General features: G+C 53.0%; 1 protein-coding gene across 1 annotated transcript in view; it reads right to left on the minus strand.

Moving 5' to 3' along the window:
- Window positions 1-454: 454 nt before the first annotated feature.
- LOC133344719 (gamma-aminobutyric acid type B receptor subunit 2-like) overlaps window positions 455-27,069 on the minus strand; it is a 50,422-nt gene continuing 23,807 nt past the window's right edge. The window contains exons 13-18 of the mRNA XM_061554817.1: window positions 22,954-23,061; window positions 18,574-18,696; window positions 6,894-7,004; window positions 5,471-5,695; window positions 3,623-3,805; window positions 455-1,222 (exon numbers count right to left, since the gene is read on the minus strand). Coding sequence (XP_061410801.1) covers window positions 1,037-1,222; window positions 3,623-3,805; window positions 5,471-5,695; window positions 6,894-7,004; window positions 18,574-18,696; window positions 22,954-23,061 — 936 coding nt within the window. The 3' untranslated portion in view covers window positions 455-1,036. The remainder of the gene's footprint in view (window positions 1,223-3,622; window positions 3,806-5,470; window positions 5,696-6,893; window positions 7,005-18,573; window positions 18,697-22,953; window positions 23,062-27,069) is intronic.

Consider the following 27,069-nt stretch of genomic DNA (forward strand, 5'->3'; position numbering starts at 1 on the left):
GTATTCATTTGAGGCCAAGTTGACCTAGGGGAGGCCCAGAACCAGTTCAAATAATCGTTACCCGTGTTGGCCGTGAGTGGCAATCAAACTTGTGTCGCCGGGTTCGTAGCGCAGCGTGCCAACCTCGGCACCGCACGTACTGTACGTACCCCCACACGAGTACACACACACACAAAACACGCTTCTCTAATAAAGGTGTTTGAGTCAGATCGCGTTATTTATAAATGTGTCGTAACCCTCCACCACCCGACACGGCCAAACAGTAAAAAATGTGTCACGTTTCTACTGTTTCTTCTACTGTTCGCAAAGCTGAAAACATTTTCTCACAATCGCTACACAAGCTGCGTTGTGATTTTACGAAGTTCAATGCGCAAAACATCGGTGAGCACTCAGTGAATCCCGGCGCACGTCAGCCGGCAAAATGAGACGCAACAATAACCGCGGAGGCGAAATTAGACAGCCAATACTTGTTTCTGCCTTAGCACTGACCACCGTCGCCAATGCCAACAACTGCAGCTGGGATGCACAGGTGGCGAGGACAACTATTTACTGCTACGGCGAAAAACCCGGGCGTCGATTCGCGTGCAACGCATTTACAGCAGCATCACACTGCGTGCAGCGGCTACCTTTCTCTCCGTGACTGTTCGACCGGGGTAGTAGGTCTAGCGGCAGGAGGCCACTGGAGTAAATGCACTTTTAAATCAAAATTTTAAACTCAATTCTTTAGAACTGTTTCTGTGTTTAGTTCGCCGCCCTTACCCTCGGCGCCTGCAATGAGCCCGGTTGGCTACTACGCACGCTGCAAGAGATATTGAAACAAACGTGCGTACGACCGCAGAGAGTAGCCGCAGCCGAAGCGAGGGGCGTAGCCTCGATGCGGCGTGTCTGGGTGCAGAAATAGTTTCCGGGAATGCCGACCCGGACAGCTCCGGCTGAAATTAGTGTTTAATTTATTATTTTATCTTTATACGGGACTTTACCGAAAGAACCAAAGAGTAATTCCTGCAGTCACGAAAGCTCTAAATTAAGTTTGAAATTAGTTTAACAAAAAAAAACCTGGCATGGACCTGGCAGAGCGGGCCTCACCCTGCAGCAGAGGTCGCTGAGCGCTGACCCCGTAGCCGGCGGCTGCGTTCGTGTAGTTTGCGTGTCCCCACGTGCCCGGTGCTTTCTCCGGGCTCTCCTGCATCTCCATGGTGATGTGCTCGAGCTCAGAGTCCAGCTGTGGAAGTGGTACAGAGACAAAGAGTTACCCCCCCACCCACCCCTGCATAGCCCTACGCGGACTACGGGGACAAGTGCTGTTAAGCGAGCAGCTACGAATGTCGGAATTGCATGCGAGATGCGAGGTCAGTACGATGGCTGGCCGTCTTTGTCACTCCAGTGCTGATATTTACACACTGCACCAGATACTTATTTAAGGCTGAGTCAATCTTGGGGAGGCTCATGACTGATTAAGATATATCTTGCGACTGACTGGGAATTGAACCCAGATCGCCGATTTCGTAGTGGAGGGTGCCAACCATTATACCACCATTCCCCCAAGGTATATTCATTATCACACAACTGCCATTTACTGACATACGAAATATTGAATGGCAGATCACGAACATGCACCATAATCAATTGTTCAACAAGCATATAGTTCTACATTGTGTACAAATGGCATGATGATGGTCCTTCCTTTCCTCATACATTCAGCAATTATATCACAGATAATTGGCCGCTGACTGCAACAACCGCAAGGTCTCACAAAAGAGACACAATTACAGCGACGTGTGGAGGCGTCGACAGCACCGGCCGCGGTGAGCTCCCGATCTTGATGTTTCAGAAAGTCACCTGCTCTTATTTGCCTGCTGATGTTGTTTTGAAATGTACGCAAGTACGTTGAACTTTTTTCGCGCCGTTATGTAGCCAACTGTGCAAATCGTGGGGGAAAATGTACCAACAAAAATTTCCCCACGCTTAAGAAAGCAGAAATTGTGTAAACACCTGATGATGCTGGTTGTCATCTCCAGAGAAACGTTGGAGAAAGACTGTCAAATTTTGCTCACATTTCAACATTTACTTTTTTTTACTGACAAACCAAATCAATTGCCATATTTGCCAACGTGACAACTTGATTTGATTGGCTCTGTCGGGGAGTGGAGAGTTATAGTGGAAGCAAAATTGAAATTGAAAAACACGCAATGCGGTTCGTGTGCCCTCTATCTCCTTGTGGCGAGGCTTGGACTGGGCTATTGGGCATTCACCCGGACAGTCAGACGTGAGCTACATATCAACGTCGCTCAGCTGTCAGCTGTTCTCGGTTGCACGGAGTGCGCGAGACAGCTCAACTGGATGACTGGCTTACCAAGAAAGTGCCCGGTTACCTTGACTGTCGTTTCTTTATCCGGTAAAGCCCCACTGAGCGTCCGGACGTTTTCCGGAGGATCGTGCCACATCACCGTGTTTGACTCACCGAATCCAATTTGCATGACAAGTGTTTGGCTTCGTGTGTGGGGTGGGGGGCAAAACCTGAGAACCTGGAGAAAACCACCCCCCTCCTCCCCCCTCCATTCAAGAAATCCACAATGCAGTATAACGCGGCGGTAGTCGCGTTCCTGAAGATCACCGCGTATGGAAAAATCGCGCTATAATGACATATGTGGGGTAAAGCACAATCTGTGATAACAGTCGAGATGCGCACGCAGGCTGAACAGAGAGTGAGGCGCGTGGGAAGCATCTGGAAGCATCCAGCAGCATCCCGCTGCCTCGCGCGACGCTGCTACACCGAGGCAGCCGCACGACCGCGTATGCCTCCTCCTCGCGCCGCGACGCAGTTCCCCTCGCCCGATCGCGTTATATCCAATTCGCATCCGCGATATGAAAAATGCGTTCCCTAATACATTCATTGCGTTGTAACCAATTCGCGTTATGAAAGCAACACATGCGGCGTTTTATTAGAACAGACGGCACTGTCATCGCCTGACCACCTTGTCACGACCCAGCGAGGTGGTGGCAGCCGGGAGGTGGTGGCCAGGATGCGGTGGGTGCCTGCGTGTTCATGCCAGCCAACGTGAGCCAAACACACAACTCATCTCAGCAGGGACGATCTCAGTCCCAGAGGCCAGATTATGTTATTAGAAGCTGCCTATTGCCTCCACAATGTTGACAAGCATATACACATTTGTGTAAACGATCCACCAAGCCTTACCTCCAAAGCACTGGCACCACAGCACGGCAAGGACGCCACTGTGTGTGTATGTGCGTGTGTCAGGGCACCAAAAACAAAGATCCCCCGTATAGCCTTAACAGACTGTTGGGGAAAGTGCTGTTCGAGAGCACCTATGAAGGCCGGCAGGGCACGTGAAGGTGTGGCTGGCTAGAACCACTCTCGACCGCCTTTGTCTCCCCAGTGGCGATGTTTACTACACACTGCACCACGCACTCATTTGAGGCTGAATTGACATAGGGGAGGCCTGACTGGTTCAGATATCCGCCACTGTTTTTGGCCATGAGCGGAAATCGAACTCGTAGTGCAAAGCGCTAACCACCCCACTACCGCTGGCGGTGTCAGGGCACCGCACACACAACACACAGCAATGCCAGCGCCATGCGCGCGTGCCGCAGTGCCGGTCACCTGAGTGATGTACATGCGCAGGCGCTGGTTCTCGGCCTGCAGCCCCTCGAGGCGGCCGCTGGAGCTGTGGTTGACGCTGGACACGGAGGGCGGCGTGCGCGTGTCCTCGCGCTTCTGCGCCTGCGTGAAGCGGAAGCGCCGGTTGCGCGTCGCCGCGTCCGGGTTCGTGCGCATGGCGATCAGCTGGTGGAGCACGCGGACAGAGAGCCAGGAGGCGACCTGTGTGAGTGCGCACGGATCTTTGGGGGCGAGCGCCGTCGGCGAGCGCCTATTGAGGCCGGCGCTGAGTACGCAGGGGCGTTGTGGCCGGCGCCGCGCTCGGCCGCCTTTGCGTTTGATATTTACACGCTGCACAAGGTGCTCATTTAAGGCCGAGTTGACCTAGGGGAGGTTGTTAGGGGTTAGTTGACCATACTTCAGCCTGTTGGTCAGCGAAAGTTGCTGAAGACATCAACGTGGAAACATAGAAGTCCAGTACGACACATTTCTCTGCACTGCTCTCTGCACCGCAAGCCCGATGGCAATCTGTGAGTGCGCGTCGTCGCGCATCCAAAGCTCCACCCAGGCTCATCCGGAGGGCGCCCCAAGACTGCAGGAATAGCTGCTGCTTTGTCCACAGGCGTCGTGTGTGCGTAATCCACACAACACCACGTCTCGCCACCAAGAGCGGTCGACTGTTGCTCAGAACCACCTCTTTTGAGCTCATGATAGAGGTGAGAGGGGGCTGTTTTCTCGGAATGACGACATCTAGTTAAGACCGAAACAGGAGGAGGATTTCTCCACAATTCTGGCTGTCGCCTGATGAGGCTGAGTTGTAATTACCGGTAAAACGTCACGTTACTCGAATTGTAAATGTCGTAGTGGGTTCACTCTCCAACACACCTGTGTGCTGAACCAGTAACAAATTGGCACGTGTTGTTTACGTGGCAAACCTTCCTAATTGGCTTTTTGGGTTGATGGCGGGTTTAACAACACATTCATATTTCCGCGACCTAACCCCAAAAACCCTCGATGATGGATAACATTGGTCGTGAAAGCCTCCTACGCATTACACTCTTTTTCGCTCAGTCTGCCAGCCTGGTCTCGGGTTCCAAACGTCTCTCACGACTCATTCTGTACCCCCCACTCGGACAGCAACGAAAATCCCGAGCGAGCTTCTCAATGGAATCCTAAATTCAATGTTAAAATCTCTCCCCTGGATCGGCTTACCTGCCAAGCGCCATCAGGCATTGTTGCTGGTGAATCTGTAATCATGGTTTCTCGTGTTGATAATGCCTCTTTTCATTCCGGTCTTTTCCCTCTATCGCTTAGGCTGTGCCAAGTGACTCCTCCGCTAAAAACAAAACACACCCGGAGCTCTGGCTTCGTGGATCCTACAAACTACCACCCTCCGTAGCTGCATCAGCAGCCATCTGGAACTCTCTCCCACTGAACAGACGCAGCGGCATCCAAGCACCATCACATTCCGGTAGCAGCTCAAGGTTCTCATATGTTCAAGCTCACCTGTTCAGGCTCTCACGTGTTCATGATATCACATTTCCAGGCTCTTGCCTGTTCATACTCACTTGTTCTGGCTCTCACCTGTCCAGGCTCTCACATGTTCATGCCATCACCTGTTTAGGTTGTCACATGTTCATACTCACCTGCCCAGACTCGCCCATGTTCATGCTATCATATGTCCATGCTCTCACATGTTCAGGCCGTCGTACGATTGACTTACAGGTCTTGATCCGTGCCTCCGAGTTCTCGATCAAACAACGCGTCCGATTCGCGAACTATCATGACGAATAATATCCACACGGCAAACACCCTACCTTCCACCACGAGCACCACCTCCGCGCCGCTCACCTTGGGCATGAAAACGAGGCAGAGGGTGATGGTGGAGGAGAAGATGGTGACGAGGGCGACGGTGCAGTACTGCACGTTGGGCTGGTCGCGCGTCAGGAAGGAGACGGCCGCCCCGATGATGCACATGATGCCCACGTTGTAGACGCTCATGCCGATGTACTTGCTGTCGTTGAGCGCCGGGATCGATACGTTCCGTGTCTCCCATGCCAGGAAGCAGCCGAACACCTGCGTGGGACGGGCAGAGAAGCAGTGGGGTGGGGTGGCGGGGGTGGCACGGCCCTCTGTCAAATTCGCAGCCCCCAGCCGTACCAGTCTTAGCCCGGTTCCTGGGTTCGTTTTTGGTGCCGTGAGCCCCTACGCAGTTTCACCGCCCGCGTGCCCGAAAGCCACTGCAGGGCAGCCGTCGCTCGTTCGCGACGTTCAGATCACTCAGTGTAGGGGTGCACATTGCACAGGATAAATGCTGACAAAGTGAACGGGTGGCAATTTCGTAATAATTTCAAGATTCATTTTGGGATGTTGCCGTCAATTTCATGAGTGAGTGGTTCGTTTCATGCGTGAGGAAACCAGAGTGGCACAAAGTTCTGCACAGATTGATTTACAATCCATTGTTTATGGCTTTCATCGCCTGGAAACCTGGCACCTATGGGCCATCAGCCACAGCAGAACGCAGTGCTCTTGGGAAAAATTTGGAGGGTCCATTTACAGAAGATTTCAGCATTAATATCAAAGCGACTAACACTCAACAGTCGCAAACTACCAAAAATCTTGCACATGGAATTACACCAAATAATCACAACTTGAGTATACATTGCTACAAACTTTAAACAAATATTAAATTTAGCTACTGTATTAAAATGTCGCATAATCAGAAATGCACGAAAGTATTCGTCCTTAAATCATTTAAGATGCCGAATGCGCCCATAAATTATTGAACGCGCGCCCGGCGTGCTCCCTCGAGAGCACGTGGCACGCGCGGTCACGCGCACCCTCAGCCGACTCGGCCTCACGGCGGGCACACACACAGGCACAAAGATCCCCCAGATGGCCTTAACTGTAGGGGCAAGTGCTGTTAGTGAGTAGCACTTGTGAATCCCGGCACGGGATACGAGGCACGGGACACGAGGGGGTAGGGTGGTCAGCACCACGACCGGTTGCTGCATTTGTCTCCCCAGTGGCGATGTTTACACACCGCAACAGGTACTCATTTGAGGTTTAGTTGACCTAGGGGAGGCCCAGGACCGGTTCAAATAATTGTCATTGGCAGTGAGCGGGAATCGAACCCGGGTCGCCAGGTTCATAGCGCAGCGTAGCGCTAACCGCTACACTACCGCTCCCATGACACATCCACACACACAGGAGCTGGCCTCGCACAGACACGCTCGCAGGCGCACGAGTGTAAGAGAGGTCTTGCCATACAGACCATGAGCAGGCCCTTGTAGGCGTAGACGATGCTGAGCCAGATGGTCATGTGAGTGCTCTCGCAGTGCTCCAGCTGGGGAACGATCGTGAAGTCTTCCCCGCCCTCGGGATGCTGCAGCAGCAGGGGCGACACGGTAGCGTCAGAAGAGCAAATTACGCGACGTCGACAAATATATATTCACACGGGGCGAGGGCGCTTCGAGGGCTACACCTTTGTCGTTGCTTTTCGAGGGAGACCTGAATCACAAAAACAAATCAACAGCAAAGAAACACAGCACACACCGCCGGCGTAGGGATTTTCGCGATTGTGCCAGTTGTGTGTTTGGTTCTGCTGCATGGCCCTCCCGACGCGTTACTATCGTGTTGCGCCACAAGTTGTTGTTGCCCGACGTTTCGCACCACGTGCCGTTGCTTGAACGCTGAACAACAACAACAACAACAACAACAAAACACATCCGAGTGACAAGGAAGGGATGTTCATAATAAAGGTTTTTTTGGGTTATATCGCGTGAGTATGAATGTGTCGAACCCCTCCACCACCCGACAGAGCCAATCAGTAAGGGATTTGTCACGAAAACAAAGCGCCAAATAGTTACCACTTCAGCCCACCGGTGTGTCGGAGAGTAAATCTACAACATTTACAATTTGTCGTTAATGATGCTGGTAATTACAACCAGCATCATCGGGAAATTTGCCAGAATGGTGGAGAAATCCTCCTCCTGTGTCGGTGTTAAACAGAGCAGCAGCAGCAGTACGACGTCATCGCTGAACCCATCAGGTGCGGAGATCAGTGGCGGAGGAAAAGGGGGTGGTGTAATTTTATACTAGATTAGTAATCAGTTAATTAGTATGTGTTTCCTCTATAAGGAATTATAATTGTGATATGTATGACTTAGTAGTACGCTTCCTGGGATTTTAATGCGTAGGCTCTCATGACCAATCTGTCTTCACAATACATGTTTTCGGCCGAGATTGCGTGAATAACATATGTTGTCGGACACCCCTCCTCCACCCGACGCAGCCGATTAACAAAGTTGTCACGTGAACAGACGTAACGGTGTTTTTCGCACCTCCGATTAGCGCCGCGGTTGGCTACGTACGGTGCGAAAGAAGTTCAGCATACAGTAACACACACGCATCACTACTTCAGCAGCACCACTCGGAGTGTAGTTAGAGAGCGATCCACACACATCTAACAATTTGGTAAATTTTCAGATTTCTCGCCGTAACTACCACGGAAAGGTCAGACGAGCCAATTGTTGACAGTGTGCGGATCGCTCTCTAGCAAGTCACCAAGGTGTGTACTGTATGTTGAACTTCTTTCACACCGTACGTAGCCACCCGTGCTCATCGGCGACTGGATGTGATTGACCTCCGCGGCGTGCTGCAGCAGCAGTCACAAATCGGCACGTTCCCTTCACGTGACAACTTTATTAGATTGGCCGTGTCGGATGGAGGAGGGGTTTTACGAGACACATTTTTTTTACTTGCGAATCAAACACCGAACTGGGGGACGGGGGGGGGGGGCGCGGCGAGCGCAAACTAACGGCGTCAAGGTCGAGAGCGGCGCCACAGGCAACGTCGGGAAAGATCGGCGACGATGAGATGATGGTGGTGATGAGATGATGATGGTGGTGATGAGATGATGATGGTGGTGATGAGATGATGATGGTGGTGATGAGATGATGATGATGGTGGTGATGAGATGATGATGGTGGTGATAAGATGATGATGGTGGTGATGAGATGATGATGGTGATGAGATGGTGGTGATGCGATTATGGTGGTGATGAGATGATGATGGTGATGAGATGATGGTGGTGATGAGATGATGGTGGTGATGAGATGATGGTGGTGATGAGATGATGGTGGTGATGAGATGATGGTGGTGATGAGATGATGGTGGTGATCAGATGATGGTGGTGATCAGATGATGACGATGGTGATGAGATGACCTCCGCGGTGTCGATATTCTGACATTCGGAAGCAGCTGTGTCGAGCGCGGAGCGATGGCCGAGGGTGGCGAGGGCAGCAGCGGCCACGGGGGGCGACGCGGCGCTCGGGAACAGGCGCCAGGGGGGGCGGGGGGGGGCAGGGGGATGGGATCTGTGCGGGAGATAGCGGCGGAGGAGGAGGCGGCGGAGGAGGAGGCGGCGGATGTGTTTGTGCGAGCAGAGCGATGACCTTGAGCCGTGACGGGCGCAACCGCACTTGGATGAATTCACAATCGCAGAGAGAATGCATCTAAAATAAGCGACAGTCATGAAAGTAAACCCCGCAGGTAGGGCGCTGCTGCGCGGCGGCAGCGTGTGGATGCACCACAGTTGATAGGGAAGAGGGGCCGTGCAATTTCCTGGGCAGGGAGTAGAGCGCTGCCGCAGCAGTTAGCGCGTTGCGTTGCTACAAAACCGCGGCGACCTCTGTTCGATTCCTCAGCCACGGCTAACATCAGTGGCCAGTGATAAATTAACTGCTCACACCCCACAGCTTCACCAACCTGCAATGACCAGCGTGGTGAGGTATGGTCAAACAACCCCCGTGATTGGCACGGCTTTTGTGTCGAAGCGGATTGACAGTGGTGTATAATTATAATGATTTACTAAATTACTGGGGGAAAGGGGACTTTGGGAAGCAATTTTAATGGCGGGAAGGGAAGTGCTCAGCTAAAGGATGGGTAGCGATACCGTCGCAGCAGCCACACCATCACGTGACCACCTGTGGAATCGTGGTGGTGATGGAATTACGTTTTCCAAAATGTCACTCTTCATGAGAATGTCATCCATAAAATAAAACAAACACAGAATAATATGTGTACGTCATTGTTTAACTGTTTTGGTTTGTTTAAAATGCTGCTTTTAAAACACGTTATTACCGCATTTCGAAAGACATGAGACCTTTTAGAAAAAAAAAACCTGTCACAGAATAAACCATATACATATAATGTGTTACACGTAGCCCGATATTAGAAACGTGTCCTCTGTTATGCCGAAGGGCAGAAAAATGTGGACTTCATTAGCTCAGAGCCAGCACCGTCACATCACACTATCCTAACAGCTCGCATATTTCAGAGGAGCGGGCGCAGCCGGGGAGCGTGTGTTGCAGATTAATGGGTTCATTTTGCACTTGAATCACAAAAGCCGTGAGATTTACTGCGCTTGCTACACGCACCACGCACCGCCGTCTCCCTCCGACGGCCTGGTGGGGGTGGCGGGGGTGAGCGCTGACTTTATTGCCGACCAGCTGCAAAGGCCTAAACCCCTCCTGGGTCGTTAGTCAGACGCATTAGCTCTGCTTCCAAATGCGGTGGAGGGAGAGGCGGAGAGCAAGGCTGCTTACGACGTCCCTTCTCCTGCGAGTACTGCTGGAATTGAACCACTCACTGAAGGGTTCTGGTTTTCCCAGAATGTCCTCTTTTTGAGGAAGCTGTTTGATTTTGAAATCTAAGTCTCCCCTAGGACGTACAAAAAAATATAGGCCAATTGGCGGTACACCAGTGCTGCATAACACACCGGTCCTGATAAAACAGTCTGAAATCTAAATTTGAACCAGCAAATCTGTTTATTTATCAGTCTTTAACTGACCCTGTAGCCGAGTTTGACGCGATTCGAATGTTTACTCAGTCTCCTGAGAATTGCAAAAGAAAATGTCAATATTGACCGTTGATTTGGCCGATCAGGAGGGCGAGTGCCTGGAGCAGCAGCAGCAGCAGCTTTCTTGCGTTGCGAGCCTGAGGTGGGACTGGAGCATCAGCATGATCGTTGTCGTCTTGAACCACCGATGGATAGTACGGCAAGTCAAGCATTGGGATCGTTCGGGTTAGGTTTAGGGTTATTGTAATGGCAACAATAAATGAGGTCAAAATATATATCTTCTTGTGAACAAGCAAATGCTATTTAAGGACAAGGTTTCCATAACCGTCCGACCAAGTCTAGGGGCATGAGTTAAATCTGTCCAGGGCACGAGAAGTCAAAATACGGAAGAGCCAGTCGCCATCAGGCTGGGTGCTGCTAAACGGCAACAGACTGTGGCGCTTCTTCGTGTTCAGCTGCTCAGAACGATCGTCTTACGACTGCCTCGACATCACGGGAACCGATGTTGACGCAGCACCCCAAGATTGTCTGCCCGGGGTTAAAAATCGGGGGGAAATAAAATAAATGTAATATATATTGCGAAAAAATTGTGCTTTGTTTATGCTGGCGTACCGCACTACGTTCAAATACATTTTTTGTTAGTTGCATGATAATAACAACAACAGAACACCACTATGGGAACCTCATTTGCCAGTAAAAATATGATAATTGATTTTTGACCTTTTTATCTGGCAACAAAACTGACACCTTTTTACAAGGAGTCATGTTTGCATAGACCACAATACCTGCAGTCATAATACAAACAAAAGACATAACTCTGACAATGTGCACGGTCCTTGAAGTTGATTGGTCCACACCCGAGACAGCTTTCCTTAGAGCCTAGTCTCACATGGGTTGGACCAGATGACGCCAAAAGGCGCACAACTCAAGGACAATGCATCATCAGAGTATGAGAGCTCGGGGAAAGCATCTACACTATGGGAACCTCATTTGCCAGTAAAAATATTATAATTGGTTTTTTACCCTTCTATCTGGCAACAAAACTGACACCTTTTTACAAGGAGTCATGTTTGCATAGACCGCAATACCTGCAGTCATATTACTGGCAAATGAGGTTCCCATAGTGTAGATGCTTGCCCCGAGCTATCATACTCTGATGGTGCATTGTCCTTGAGTTGTGCGCCTTTTGGCGTCATCTGGTCCAACCCATGTGAGACTAGGCTCTAAGGAAAGCTGTCTCGGGTGTGGACCAATCAACTTCAAGGACCGTGCACATTGTCAGAGTTATGTCTTTTGTTTGTATTATGATTGCAGGTATAGCGGTCTATGCAAACATGACTCCTTGTAAAAAGGTGTCAGTTGTGTTGCCAGATAGAAGGGTAAAAAAACAATTAACAGAACACCACTCAAGAAAATACATTCGCATGCAGTTCTCTCCTCTGCTGGTATTGTGGTGATGTAATTTTCCTCTTCCTGTGAAGTGTCACAGTGCAATGTAAGGTGGCAACCCTAGCCACAGCAGAATTGAACTAAGGTAACAACACGCCGTGAGGTAAGAACCCGCCACCACCCCCTACGCCCCCCACATTACCACCACGCATTTGAGAGAAAGAAGAGTAAAATATACCTTCCGTTCCAAGACAACCTCAACTCCCACTGGGAGCCTGCCCTCGAGCATATGCGTGGCGTTCACTCAAATCCTGCCCTCGTCTTTATTTACATCGTGACGGTCTTCCTGCTCGCATTCGGACGTAAATCGAAACTGTATTTGCCAAGCCCAAGGTCGAAATGCGAAATGAAAGGAGCCGAGCGCGCGCCGCGGTGCGCGATGGACGCGAGCGGTCCCCGTGAGCGGCACCCGCTGCCGTCCGGACGCCTGCACGCTGCCCAAACCGTTGCGTGCGTGCGTGCGTACACAATGTGCATGTCGCTTCAACATTTCCCTGTGAAATGTTCGCCGCACGATGTGTGCTCCTAGGCCCGTGTTTGCGTTTTAATGACGGCGCCCCCCCCCCCCCCCACTCCCACCATCTCGCCCCCCCCTCCTTTCACGACCCCCCGCTCCCCCAACCTTTGTACCTCGCGACACATTTTAATCCGGTGCAGCAGCACAGGACGGGCGTGGAGCCTCATTGCGACGTATAAACCCCCGCGACTCCCACCTTTGAATATGGTCATTCAGCGCAAAAAATAACCAGGCATTGCCCTGACCGTTGGTCTGGCCTGCCTGCCGCGCTGTGGATTGCATCAGCGGTGAACCCTGGACCCGAACAACAACTCCATTACAGATCAATTCCAGCCCTGTCAGAAATGTCTCCTTGCTCGAGGCGATGGCGGTGGCTCACGGGACGCGCGGCGCCGGGGGTGGTGCGGCCTCGGTGCGGCGACAGCGTTAAGGTGGCGGCTACAGACGCGGCTCCGCCACCACCACCACCACCACTCTCTCTCGCTCATTGCATCGGTGCAAAGACAAAGATCCACCGTACAGCCTTAACAAACTGTTGGGTCAAGTGCTGTCAGAGAACACCTATGAAGGCCGGATCGGCACACGACGGGGTGGGTGGCCAGCACCACGACCGACCGCCTTAGTGTCACCAGTGGCGATGATTACACTCATTTACTCATTTGAGGCTGAGTCGACCTAGGGGAGGTCCAGGACCGGTTCAGATAATCGTCACTGGTGTTGGCCGTGAGTGGGAATCGAACTCGGGTCGTCCGGTTCGTAGCGCAGCGTAGCGGTAATCGCTACACTACCGCTCCCCACGACCACAGCAGTGCACACACACACGCCCATACATACACACACACACGCGCACACGCACGTGCACACACACGCGCACACACATTCGCGCCCATACACACAGACACACGCCCATACACACACACGCGCACACACATTCGCGCCCATACACACAGACACACGCCCATACACACACACGCGCGTGGTACGACAGCGCCGAGGCTTGGTCCCACACAGATCCTGGCGTGACGGGCCTGGCGCCAGCGACAACTCCCGACAGTGCGCACGGAATCTGGCACACGGGGCGCGTGGGACACGGGGCGCGTGGGACACGGGGCGCGTGGAACACGGGGCGCGTGGGGCCCAGTTTCGGTATCCATGGCCTGGGACACCGGAGCAAAAAAGATTCGACTCTGTCCGACTCCACCCGCTTTCCCCATGCGGTTGCGTCAATTGGCTCGCAAGTTCAATCGTAGTGGGGGGGGGGGGGGTGTCGAGTGAGTCATTCCAGCCCGAGCACGATCCATGTTAGATGGGGGATAAAATTTATACAACCTAATAAAACAGCGATTTGTCAGTACAGTCTTGTGAATATTGTTCACATTAAAACGTTAATAGGAATAAACAGTCGTAATTTTATTTTGTATTGTATTTTTTGGGAGGGGGAGGGGAGATTTCAGACCGTGGCCACGCGCGTGCTGTTTGGACTCGGCTGCCAAAGGGCGGTGTTGAGCCAAGGCGCGTGCCTGTGAGGCGACGTGACGGGGAGGGGATCAGTGGGGGGGGGGGGGGCTCGTCTCGGTTGCAGCAACGCGTTCGCTCTCATCCCCTCCCCACGACCGCTGCCGGTTAACACCGCGAGGCGCTCGCGTCTCCAGGGCACGACGCGCATCGCTCATGCCCGCCGCGTCCGATTGCGCGCGGGGCACCAAGTCGGTCATTCTCTTTGCGTGGCGTGCGGCGATTGACATTCTATAGCCGTCCCGTGCCGCGGGAGCCGTTTTACAGAAGCGGCTGCGGCGCCGCAGCTTTGTCCTGCCGAGTGCCCCTTCTGAGACGGCACAAACACAGCGACCGCTCTCACGTGAACGGGATTTGTCCATCGGAATGCCACGGTTGTGAGTGTGACGTTCATATTTGACGTTCTAAAAATCCCAACGCGTTTGAGGTGACGACACGGGGCAGTGTTCTGCTATCTGGGAGGTCAAGCGGCTTTAAAACTTGCCCCACGGCCCTGCAATCCCCGCGTGCCGGGCACTCCAAGGCACCGTAATGACGCCATAATTGAGGCGCTTCCTCCGTTCTCGGCGAGCCTGCAAATGAATTCCATTCGTCTCGACGATGTTTACAGGGCGTCCGATGCGTCTTCGTGAAAGCGGAACGAGTTTGGAAGGAAAAAAACGAGAATAAGAAAAATAATCTGATTTCATTCGAGCGCCGGCATGAGCATCGAAGAGCACTGACGCGGCGAAGGCGACAAACAGCCGGGTGGTCGGCACATCGCCTCCTGGATGCGGTTCCGGGTTCGCAGCCCCCTCCACGCTCAGCGCTCGACCGCCCGCTGCCATCATTACTGTTATCTAGATCAAGACTGATGGCTCTTTCCCCCTCTCCGAGGTGGCAGCATGGACGCAGTCAACGAGAAATGAATCAATTTCATTGCGCAATCTTTACCCTTGCAGGCAGAGTGACGTTCCGGCACCCACCGTGGGACCGATCAGAGGCACTCGTCCCAGACATTTCGGGAACTGTGAGCCCTTCGCACACACGAGGCATTCCAGACAACGTCGCCCCCCTATACCGCATCGCACCGCTTTTGCAGCAATCCCTGTCGCGATTCCCACCGACATCCCAGATAGAATGATGTCAAACGTAACTCAATGGGAATGCTGATGAAGGAAGTGGAGCGATAAAACCGACTCGTATGCAGGTGCTAGGTACTTGCATTACATTGCAGAATCACCATAGCTGGTGGCGGCTTGGGGAGGCCTTCATCCAGCAGTGAATAGACCATGGCAGATAATGAGAGTGCAGGATAACATCTCTCCACTGTGGAGAGATGTTAACTACCTCGCCTACATTACAGGAGGTTGTGGGTTCGATCCCGACCCTGATGCCTGTATATTTGGAGTTTGAATGTTTGCATGTCCTCTGGGTTTTCCTTCCACATTTAGAAACATGCGTTTAGAGCATTTGGCTGCTCTAAATTGCAAGATAATAAGCCACTTCGTTGAGCAATCATTTGTGGCGAGGTCGCTTCTGAAAAAGAGATCTATAGCTAATAAAATAAAAGCATTGCCTCACTGCATTGGGATGTTTGGCGTTTGGTACATTGGACGAAGCCAATGCACCTTTCAAGAGACCCCAAGCATGTGAGGTAAAAGCAAATAAACTTGGATAGATGAAGGAATCCACTGCTGCACGGCCACTTCCTGGCCAAGTCGCATCCCAAGTCCACATCTCTCGTTATTCCCAAGCAGTCCCCCATCCGAGTACGAGTCAGGCTCAAAGCAAGATCGGGCCCATTCAGAGAATGCCTCGCGAGCGATATACAACCGTGCGCTTGCCACTTTAAATTACTAGTAAACTAAACTATTAAACTACCTGTATTTTTTATATTACCAGATAAGTCCCACTGAGCTATATAGATCTTTTTTACAGACAACCTGGCCGCATATAATTGCTCAACGAAGTGGCTTATGTACAACTTTATAGCAGCCAAATACTGTAAACGTGCATTGATTCTAAAATGTGACGGGAAACACCGGAGGACCTGGCGAAAAATCCACGCAATCACAGGGACAAGATGCAAACTCCAACTATACACAACCTCCTGTATACCAGACGAGGTCATTCACATATCGCCACGTCGTGCAGAGAACAATTGCCGACGACGTCCAAATGAAATGCGTGAAGCTCGCTTCGCTGTTCATCAATGAAATGGAGGCCCGTCGCGGCTGCTTCACGCTGGGAGTGCGCCAACGTCCGCACGCGGCCCCAGTGCCTGCCGCCGAGCACGCGGGGAAAGCCTCCCGGCGCTGGCTGATGACGGGCGCGGGGTCCGAGCAACCGGCGTGGGCGACCACCGCGAACGAGGACCCCGCGTCACTGCCGCGGGCACGAGACGGCGAGGTCGGCGAGGCTGCGCGCGCGTGCGGACGCGTGCGCGCACACGCATTCGCACCCCACAGTGCTGCCGAATTAACATTCTGGGAGCGTTAAAGAGCGCAAAACTGAGCTATAAATAGCGCCGGGGTCAACCGTGCCTAGGCCCATTAATGAGCATTGATTTTATAATCCTGCGTGTCACGGTGTCGCGGGGTCAGCTGTGTTTGCCGTTCCTCATGGGCACAATTAGCGACCCATGCAAAATTAATCATCCTCCATTATTCAGCAGCACATTACAGGCCGATTACAATCATTTAGCACCTGTGCCGCAATTGATTTTTGCCCCCATCACTTCACCTCCGTTGAACTTGACGGCCACCGCACGTCAAACGGCATCGTGTTACCTGCTCGACTCCAACCCTGTCAACAAGGAGCAGGAGGAGGAAGAGGACACGCGTGTCGCTGCGTGGACACAGAGCGACCAGGACTACATCTCGGCTCGGAATTCATTTACCGAACCCGCGTTTGCTGCTGCTGTGTCTGTTGCTGCGTCTACTGCTGCTGCTGTCTGCTGCGTCTGTTGCTGCGTCTGCTGCTGCTATGTTTGCTGCTGCTGCGTCTGCTGTTGCTGCGTTTGCTGTGTCTGCTGCTGCGTCTGCTGTTGCTGCGTCTGCTGTTGCTGCGTTTGCTATTGCTGTCTGCTGCTGTGTTTGCTGCTGTTGCTTTGTTTGCTGCTGCTGTGTCTGCTGTTGCTGTGTTTGCTGTGCCTGCTGCTGTGTCTGCTGTTGCTGTGTCTGCTGCTGCTGTGTTTGCTGCTGCTGTGTCTGCTGCTGCTGTGTCTGCTGTTGCTGTGTCTGCTGTTGCTGTGTCTGCTGCTGCGTCTGCTGCTGCCGCGAGGCTGCCGACGCGCGGCCACCTGCGAGCCTCTGGCTGCCGTCCCCCAGTGCATGCTCGCCTTGACCCTTTTGCTCCCCCACACCAGCCGGAGCGCTTTGCACCGTTACGAGCCCGCCGGCGTCTTTCGACAACGACGACGCAGCCGCCGCGAGAGAGAGAGAGAGAATTACAGAACAGGGCTTCGCTGCCGCGCAGAGATTGGGTTGTTTCGTCAGGAGAGGTGGCACTCCGACTGACAATGAACCCCGAGCTCACCGCTATCAAACTGTCAGCAAACTCCTTCTCTAATCTACGGTTTCACAGTCGAACACACTCCATGTTTATGCCTCCCCCCTCCACCCCCAAGCGGCCGCTCGTGCTCCGCCAGAAAAAAAAATTGCCGACAGCGCACGTGTTTACCAATCATCAGGCGCGTGCAGTGTGCAGTGGCTTAATTTGCATTTGAAGGGTAAGGTAAAATGGACGAAACTCTGAGCAGCGTTGGCAGTACGGTGGGTCGCGAGAAGCGGCGTTTGGGAAGCAGTATTCGAGATGAAAGAGAAGGTAAAGGTGCAACCCCGCACTTGCTGGCTCACGCCGCCGCTGGCAGAATGGCCTTCCCTTTGGAGCGAACTCGAGGTGGTATTTGGTCTATTCTTCCATGCGTGTTGAATAAGGTGAGCGCATACCCACACTTGACCCCGCCACGCCATGCCTAGCTATTTTTGTTCTACCAGGTAAGGTCCACTGAGCTATGCAGTTATCTTTCAGAAATGACCTGACCACGAGTAATAGCTCAACTAAGTGGCTTATTGTGGGGACATTTAAAGCAGCCACATACTCCAAACGCACGTTGATTCTAAATGAGGAGGGAAAAACAGGAGGAGCCGGAGAAAAATCTACGCGACCACGGGGAGGACATGCAAACTCGAGATATACAGGGGTCGGGATAGGGATTGAAACCACGATCTCCTGAAAACCAGGCGAGGTAGTTAACATCCGGCTACTATGGCGCGCTGTCGATCGACTTCCCTGTGATGCATCCATTCATACTGCCGCTGGGTGGACAAAGGCGGTAGAGGGGGGGGGGGGATTTAATAAACTCGCCCCATTGGATCAACTGGCACGCTGGAAGATGGAATCGAACCAGCGACCTCTGGCTTGCAGGTCCAGTGTGCTAACCGTGACACCACCGTAGCAGCTCCCTTGTTCTATGTCCCACCACCACCACTTATTATTCTCATCACACAGTGCAGTCTGCACCGTGCTCTGCATAGACCGAGTCGATCCGATTAGCGCGGTTGGCTGCGTACGGTGTGAAAGCTCAACGTGTATACATACATCTCACACGACGCAGGCCAAACCCACCTCCCTGGGGTAGTCATTCACAATGCGCTTCAGGGGGTCCAGCACTTGCCAGGAGATGAGGATGACCAGGTCAATGAGCAGCATGCCGCCCACGATCCCAAACAGCTTTTGGTCTTTGATGATCTGCGTGGGGAGGAAAAACGAAAATTACACCAAAGCCGAACGCTGATGTATATGTCGTGTCGTGTGCGCAGGCAGTGCAAAGTCGACTTCGTGAAGAGGTGGAATTTAGGATTAGGGGTCAGAGTGGGTGGGCAGGTCATTCGCTTTTGAGGAATTGGGAGAGCGGTGAGTGCACCGAGCATAGTGAAGCCAAGGGCAACTGACGACGCAACCTGTGGGACTCCCAGACTTAGCCTGTGTGACTGTCTCCTCGTCACAGGAAGCACCAGCTTCTCACCCATCGGTGCTGAGAGCGATGTCGCAATGTGCCGCACGTTCGGGATGTTGCTAGAAAACCAGATCCGTGGCCAGTGGTTGCATGAGCGTTTGGCGTCCCGGCTCACCAGATCGGCGGGAGCAAACGCCCGCTGCTGTCTGTGCACGTGTGAATGTGCCGCGTGTGCTTGTCTGCTCATCAGCATGCGTGGTCCCAGGTGTGGACAGAGTTGTACAATTTGGACCGCGTGGCACAATCGCTAGCCTGGCGGTCGTACACATCAACCCCAACCACGTGTGGCTGTTTGAGCCTTGAGCACTTATTACGAATATTAGACGACAGAGGAAATTGAGTTTCATTTTGAGATTGACTCTCTCGCGTGAGCAGAGGTCCTGGGTCGGCACTGGGGATGATGACAGACCTCGCCCCCACCCCGCTCCACCCCATCGCACGGTGGTTTGCGCGTTCGGAAAGCCAGAGCACTCCCGTGTACATAAGTTCATTCATACACATTAAGAATGTACAGAGGAAGTGCAGTGCTGGGAATTAATTACAGGGCAAAAAAGAGCATTCGCTAAAATCTACCTCTCAGGCCATCGGAGTCGATTAGCAGGAAAAGCGACGACAAGTCTCGAGAATTATTTTTTTTTCACTCAGCCAAGTTGTGATTGAATTACTTTCCTCAATCAAACATTTAAAATGCAGCAAGATGAATTATGCATCAGGCGTCTGACTCTACTGTTCCATAAACGTGGTGGCTGGCACGCCTAAAGTGTACGCCAATCTGTCTCACATCAAGCACGATAGCTATACAGTGTCACCGCTGCACGTAGCAGCACCGTTGTTACCGGTAGCATTGCCCTATCAACGTTACCATTATCATAATCTTCGAAAACGTTCATGCCTCTCAAGCTGAATGGAGGTCACTCCGAAAGGGCCTTTAGAATGTTTGGCCATTCAGACTCTTTCACAGCTACAACTGCTTCCTGCTTTTGAATGGGACCATTTTACGGCAACATAAATGTGACAGGATGGTGTTTTTTTCCTCGTCGGTACAAATGTTGTTGCCGTTTCCCCGAGTAGCGAGGCAGCAAAACCTCCGAGGGGACGAGCGGCCGAGTGCAGCGCTACCCGCCCGGGTGTGTGTGTGTGTGCGTGTGTGTGTGCGTGTGCGCGTGTGTGCGTGTGCGCGTGTGTGCGTGTGTGCGTGTGTGTGCGTGTGCGTTTGTGCATGTGTGCCCGTCAGTGTGGGCGTTTCACCCCGTTAACAGCACTTGCCTCAACAGTCTGTGAAGGCTACAGGAGGGAAATCTTTGTCTTTGTTTCACCCAGCTGCATTGTACGTGGCTGTGTGTGCCTATGGGTGGCGCGGTTGTAACGCTTGTACCTCAGCAAGAAGCTCCTGGGTTGGATTCCGGACTCGGCCACCTTTCTGTGTGGAGTGTGTATGTTCTCCCCCTGTCCTGCACGGGTTTCCTCAGGCTTAATCGATTTCCACTGATAGCTACATTGGCCAAACATCCCAATGCTGAAAATGTACCTTGAGATGACTCAACCATTGCCGCCTACTACAAAATGATCCGGACCCTCGTGAAAAAGAGTGGTGGGCATACAACAAGAGTGATAACGAACAAACACAAATAGGAGGAAGACTTGGACGGAAAACGCCGCTGACAGAGAAGATGATGGTTTGGATAATGAAAATGAAACTGGACAGAATGCGAGGTTTAGCACTGCAAAGGTACGACCAGGGAATACGGAAAGTGGTACGGCGCAGGATGTGATGCAGAGACGCAGTGAAGGCAGAAGTGAACGAAAGAATCCCGGAATTATCAGAAGCCACGGGATTGATTCAAGGCAGGGGGCAGTGGAAGGCGTCCACTCAGCGCGATCATCTCGGTTGCGCAGGCCGATCGGATCGGAGGATGCGTGGCTCTGAGTGGGGCTACACGAGGCTCTCTGCACGCGTACGGTCCCACGGAGCAGTGGGTGTCGTGGGGAACGCGCTGTGCTACGAACCCACCCACCTGGGTTCGATTCCTAGCCGTGGTTTAACATCAGCGTGTAAATATCAGCACTGGCGATACGACGGCAGCCATGCACGATGCCTGTGAGCTGTGCCAGGCCTAATGAGCGCTCGCTAACAGCACTTGCCCCAACAGTCCCTGCAGGCTTATATGGGAGATCTTTTTATTTTGCTTGTTTCGGTCTCAGCGATATATGCTGTGCACAACATGTGTGTGTGCGTGTGGAATGTTCCTGCGATACAACAGGCGCTGGCCGGCACGCCTGCAGAGTGGCCCGTCCAATTCTGCAGCGTCATCACTCCGCAGCGCTGCTGTGAAGCTGCGCCGAGGCAGTCAATAAGCACGGCACCACACGAGGGGAAAGAAAACGAACGACACCGGGGATGCCTTCCCGTCCGAGCCGAACCCGAGCCGGGGCGCTGTGTGCCACGGTGGAGCGAGGGAGACGCAGGTAATGGATGGTGTCAGTTTGCGCGAGCGCGCGCACGCGTCGTGTACGCGCGTAGTCGTCACACCCCCACGGCGAGCGTGGGGGTTTGGTGAGCCGCCGGTCCCCGCTCCCGCGTGTAACCGGGGTGAGTTATCGCCGCGTCTCTCTTTGCCGACGGCGCTATTTTGATTGCGCGCGAGCGCAGGTCCGGCCCGGCAGCCCACGCACCCGTCCACCCGCCCGCCCGCCTGCCCGAGCCCGCGATCAAACCCGGTGACCGCAGCACAATTCGCGTGAGCAATCCGCGTGCGTTGGAGACATCGCAGTGATCAAGACACCGCACGTGGGTGGGTGCAAGATGACATGATTATTATAATAAAACAAAATAAACCTTTCCTATCCCACACGTTTAACCGTGCATACGCCGCAAACTTAAAAGCACGGCCAATCGGGTAACGTTTTCAGGCTGCGGTAATTTTTCAGAGGAGCAAACGCGGAATGAATTTACAAGTGATGATTTATACGAATGTGCTCCACGATATTGTGACTCGAATGCATTTTCCCCGCAGTATAAATCACAATTTGCCGTATCTGCTCCCGTTTTTTTCTGCTTTGAGGAAGGCGTGTTGTCCTAAGCCTCGGTTGATTACACATTTTTCAGTTCGCGAGGCAGTTCTTGTGAATAACGACGGTGCCGGCGATTTGTCATTTTGCGTGCGCTTTTACCAGCGCTGTCCTTGCAAAGACCCGGCGTTTCTATTTGAGGTCAGACGTGGTGGCGTCTACGACAATGATAGCCTCCTGCCATAGAATATGCAGCCGATGGCGAAAACAATTTTGCCACTATGCGCAGGTAACCACCATCTGCCCAAAAGATTTTTGCCAAAGTCAACATTCTCTAGAGGGCTCGAATGTAATCACGATTCATCATAAAGGTGAAGCTGCTACGGCACTTTTCGTGTGGCATCACTGCCGTACTTTGGATCGAGGCCATGCAACCTAACTATGGCACACAGAGAGTGAACCACCGCAGCCTGCACTCCATCGTCGGAGGAGGAAACGACACGAACTCTCTCCTGAAGCCCTCTCCTCGCGGCTTGCAGACCTCGACGTCGCTGTTGAGCCCCTGGACATGTTGCCGCTGCCATCGTGCGCGAGAACGGAATGTTAAGGACCGGTGGCTGCCTTGCAATGTTGTCCAGACGCACGCCGAGCTCGACTCACGCTCGTGTCTACGCGACCTTGTTGCGGATTTACTCTCCAACACACCGGTGGGCTGAAGTGGAAACTAATTGGCGTTTTGTTTAAGTGACATATCTCTTCTTAATTGGCTGTGTCGGGTGGTGGAGGGAGACGAAACATTTATACTTACGCGATCAAACCCAAAAACCTTTGTGAATAATATTGGTCGGGAAAGCCCCGCTCCGAGTTAAAGTGATTCTTACCCAGTTTAACACATTTCGGCATCGTCCTCCTATTGTGCTATTAGAGCTGCCCCCCGCCCCCTCCTTTCCTCCGCAAGGCGAATGCGGCAGGGTTCTCACCTTCTTCTTCATCTTAACGTTCTTGAAGATGGCGTGGACGCGCCACGTCTTAGCGAACATCGCCCCGAAGGCCGTGGTGTAGCCCACGGTGAGGAACCACGTGCGGACCTGCGTCGGGAGAGAGAGAGATGGGTGGGGGGGTTGGAGTGGGTCACCACCCTCCTCATTCTCCATCGTCGGCTTTATTAGTCAGCTGATGTTTCAGACGATGGTCCTTTTGCAGGGTGGAGAGAGGGAAGAGAGGTTGGCCGATTCGTGGTGGGAGATCGCACGTTCGGCTGCGGCGCCTTAAAAAACGTCGAAGGGACATTGTGATTTGCGAAGAGCCGAGGGGCGAAACTCGTACATTTGTTTCGGGTCAGTTCGCGCGAGACAAATGTGTGTCATACACCCTCCTCCACCTGACGCAGCCACTTAATAATGTTGTCACGTGAACAAACGTGCCGATTGATGACTGCTTCAGCAGCACTACTGGAGTGGTGTTGGAGAGCGATCCACAACTTGTATTTTTCTTTCTCCAATTGGCTGTTGGGTGGAGGAGGGTGCAAAAAGAAAAATCGCTCGCACGTGGCCCGACCCACAAATCAATAATGACTCATATTGGCTGCGAGAGCCTGCAGGTGTTAAAGGTGAACATCGCTCAATCTCTCTGCCGTGTCTCGAGACTAAAGAGCCTGAAACGTTCGCCGTTGAAATTATTTTGTTCCCCTCGTGCACCACTGTCACGACCCTGGTGCCAAGGTGGGGGGGGGGGGGGAGATGGGGGATGGAGCACAACCGAGGAGCGAGCGGAGGTGATGGCGACAACGACGAGAAACCACGGTCGGAGGGGCGCGACGGGGCCAGGGTGCGATTGAAGCAAAGGTAGCGTGGAGTGGCAGAGGCCGGGTCGGTGATGCCAGCGACGGAGCCGGCGTTTGACGGAGCGAAATTCGGCGACTCTGCGTGTGGCAGCGCTCGGCTGCTCGCCCCTTGCGCTCAAGCAACGACTGTCAATGCTGTTGACGAGAACAGCGGCCGAATTCCGGGGGCAATCTCTGGGGCAACAACAAACGACTTAATTATCCTCTAAACGACTTTAAATAATGACTTGAAGCGGGGGGGGGGGGGACACTCACAATACCTGCTCAGTTGATTTAATGAGACCATGACTCATGTGTACGCGCACGTGAGTGTGTGTGGGTGCGATGTGACAATGTGGTAGGGTAGCGGTGAGCGCACTGCGCTATGAACCACGCACAACATGAGTGACGATTATTTGAAACGGTTCTGGGCCTCACCTAGGTCGACTCAGCCTCAAATGAGTACCTGGTACGATGTGTAAACATCGCCACTGGGGAGACAAAGGCGGTCGGGCGTGGTGTTGGCCAAACACCCCCTCGTGCGCCGTGCCGACCTTCATAGGTGCTCGCTAACAGCATTTGCCCCAATAGTCTGTTAAGGTTGTACGGGGGATCTTTGTATGTGTGTTGTGACAATGCCATGCATACGAGCAACGTGCACTGCGTACGACATGTCTGTCTATTATAGCTAAAAGTTACACAATTAAACTGTGATGTCGCATTGTGTGTTTTTTACACTGAAAAAAACACACAAGTTAGGCCTGGGTAAAATACAAAAACATTCTGCTTGTGACTGGCAGTCGTCGTGATGACCCCAATTAAACAGAGGTCGATTAAATAATACAACCCTGTTTTGTGTTATCACATAAATATGCCAAATATTCCCCATATAGCCTGCAACAAACTGTTGGGGCAAGTGCTGTTAGCGAGCACCTATGAAGGCCGGCACGGCGCACGAGAGGGTGGGTGGCCAGAACCGGCTCAAATAATTGTCACTGGTGTTGGCCGTGAGCGGGAATTGAACTCGGCTCGCCGAGTTCGTAGCGCAGCGCGCTAACCACTACACACACACACACAGACAACCGTGTCTGTGTGTGTGTGTGTAGGAGCCGGTAGTGTAGCGGTCTCTCTGTGTGTGTGCAGGAGCCGGTAGTGTAGCGGTCTGTGTGTGTGTGTAGGAGCCGGTAGTGTAGCGGTCTGTCTGTGTGTGTAGGTAGGAGCCGGTAGTGTAGCGGTCTGTGTGTGTGTGTAGGTAGGAGCCGGTAGTGTAGCGGTCTGTGTGTGTGTGTGTAGGAGCCGGTAGTGTAGCGGTCTGTGTGTGTGTGTAGGAGCCGGTAGTGTAGCGGTCTGTGTGTGTGTGTAGGAGCCGGTAGTGTAGCAGTCTGTGTGTGTGTGTAGGAGCCGGTAGTGTAGCGGTCTGTGTGTGTGTGTGTAGGAGCCGGTAGTGTAGCGGTCTGTGTGTGTGTGTAGGAGCCGGTAGTGTAGCGGTCTGTGTGTGTGTGTAGGAGCCGGTAGTGTAGCGGTCTGTGTGTGTGTGTAGGAGCCGGTAGTATAGCGGTCTGTGTGTGTGTGTAGGAGCCGGTAGTGTAGCGATCTGTGTGTGTGTAGTGCTCTGTGTGTGTGTGTAGGTAGGAGCCGGTAGTGTAGCGGTCTGTGTGTGTGTAGGAGCCGGTAGTGTAGCGGTCTGTGTGTGTGTGTGTAGGAGCCGGTAGTGTAGCGGTCTGTGTGTGTGTGTAGGAGCCGGTAGTGTAGCGGTCTGTGTGTGTGTGTAGGAGCCGGTAGTGTAGCAGTCTGTGTGTGTGTGTAGGAGCCGGTAGTGTAGCGGTCTGTGTGTGTGTGTGTAGGAGCCGGTAGTGTAGCGGTCTGTGTGTGTGTGTAGGAGCCGGTAGTGTAGCGGTCTGTGTGTGTGTGTAGGAGCCGGTAGTGTAGCGGTCTGTGTGTGTGTGTAGGAGCCGGTAGTGTAGCAGTCTGTGTGTGTGTGTAGGAGCCGGTAGTGTAGCGGTCTGTGTGTGTGTGTAGGAGCCGGTAGTGTAGCGGTCTGTGTGTGTGTGTAGGAGCCGGTAGTATAGCGGTCTGTGTGTGTGTGTAGGAGCCGGTAGTGTAGCGATCTGTGTGTGTGTAGTGCTCTGTGTGTGTGTGTAGGTAGGAGCCGGTAGTGTAGCGGTCTGTGTGTGTGTGTAGGAGCCGGTAGTGTAGCGGTCTGTGTGTGTGTGTAGGAGCCGGTAGTGTAGCAGTCTGTGTGTGTGTGTAGGAGCCGGTAGTGTAGCGGTCTGTGTGTGTGTGTAGGAGCCGGTAGTGTAGCGGTCTGTGTGTGTGTGTAGGAGCCGGTAGTATAGCGGTCTGTGTGTGTGTGTAGGAGCCGGTAGTGTAGCGATCTGTGTGTGTGTAGTGCTCTGTGTGTGTGTGTAGGTAGGAGCCGGTAGTGTAGCGGTCTGTGTGTGTGTGTAGGAGCCGGTAGTGTAGCGGTCTGTGTGTGTGTGTAGGAGCCGGTAGTGTAGCGGTCTCTCTGTGTGTGTGTGTGTAGGTAGGAGCCGGTAGTGTAGCGGTCTGTGTGTGTGTGTAGGAGCCGGTAGTGTAGCGGTCTGTGTGTGTGTGTAGGAGCCGGTAGTGTAGCGGTCTGTGTGTGTGTGTAGGTAGGAGCCGGTAGTGTAGCGGTCTGTGTGTGTGTGTAGGAGCCGGTAGTGTAACGGTCTGTGTGTGTGTGTGTAGGAGCCGGTAGTGTAACGGTCTGTGTGTGTGTGTGTAGGAGCCGGTAGTGTAGCGGTCTGTGTGTGTGTGTAGGAGCCGGTAGTGTAGCGGTCTGTGTGTGTGTGTAGGTAGGAGCCGGTAGTGTAGCGGTCTCTGTGTGTGTGTGTAAGAGCCGGTAGTGTAGCGGTCTCTGTGTGTGTGTGTAGGAGCCGGTAGTGTAGCGGTCTGTGTGTGTGTAGCGCTCTGTGTGTGTGTGTGTGTGTAGGAGCCGGTAGTGTAGCGGTCTGTGTGTGTGTGTGTGTAGGAGCCGGTAGTGTAGCGGTCTGTGTGTGTGTGTAGGAGCCGGTAGTGTAGAGGTCTGTGTGGGTGTGTAGGAGCCGGTAGTGTAGCGGTCTCTGTGTGTGTGTGTAGGAGCCGGTAGTGTAGCGGTCTCTGTGTGTGTGTGTAGGAGCCGGTAGTGTAGCAGTCTGTGTGTGTGTGTGTAGGAGCCGGTAGTGTAGCAGTCTGTGTGTGTGTGTAGGTAGGAGCCGGTAGTGTAGCGGTCTCTGTGTGTGTGTGTAGGAGCCGGTAGTGTAGCGGTTAGCTC

This window comes from Lethenteron reissneri, chromosome 20 (genome assembly GCF_015708825.2).
Source record: "Lethenteron reissneri isolate LAM-NWPU_2019-01 chromosome 20, ASM1570882v1, whole genome shotgun sequence".
Classification (NCBI taxonomy): domain Eukaryota; kingdom Metazoa; phylum Chordata; class Hyperoartia; order Petromyzontiformes; family Petromyzontidae; genus Lethenteron; species Lethenteron reissneri.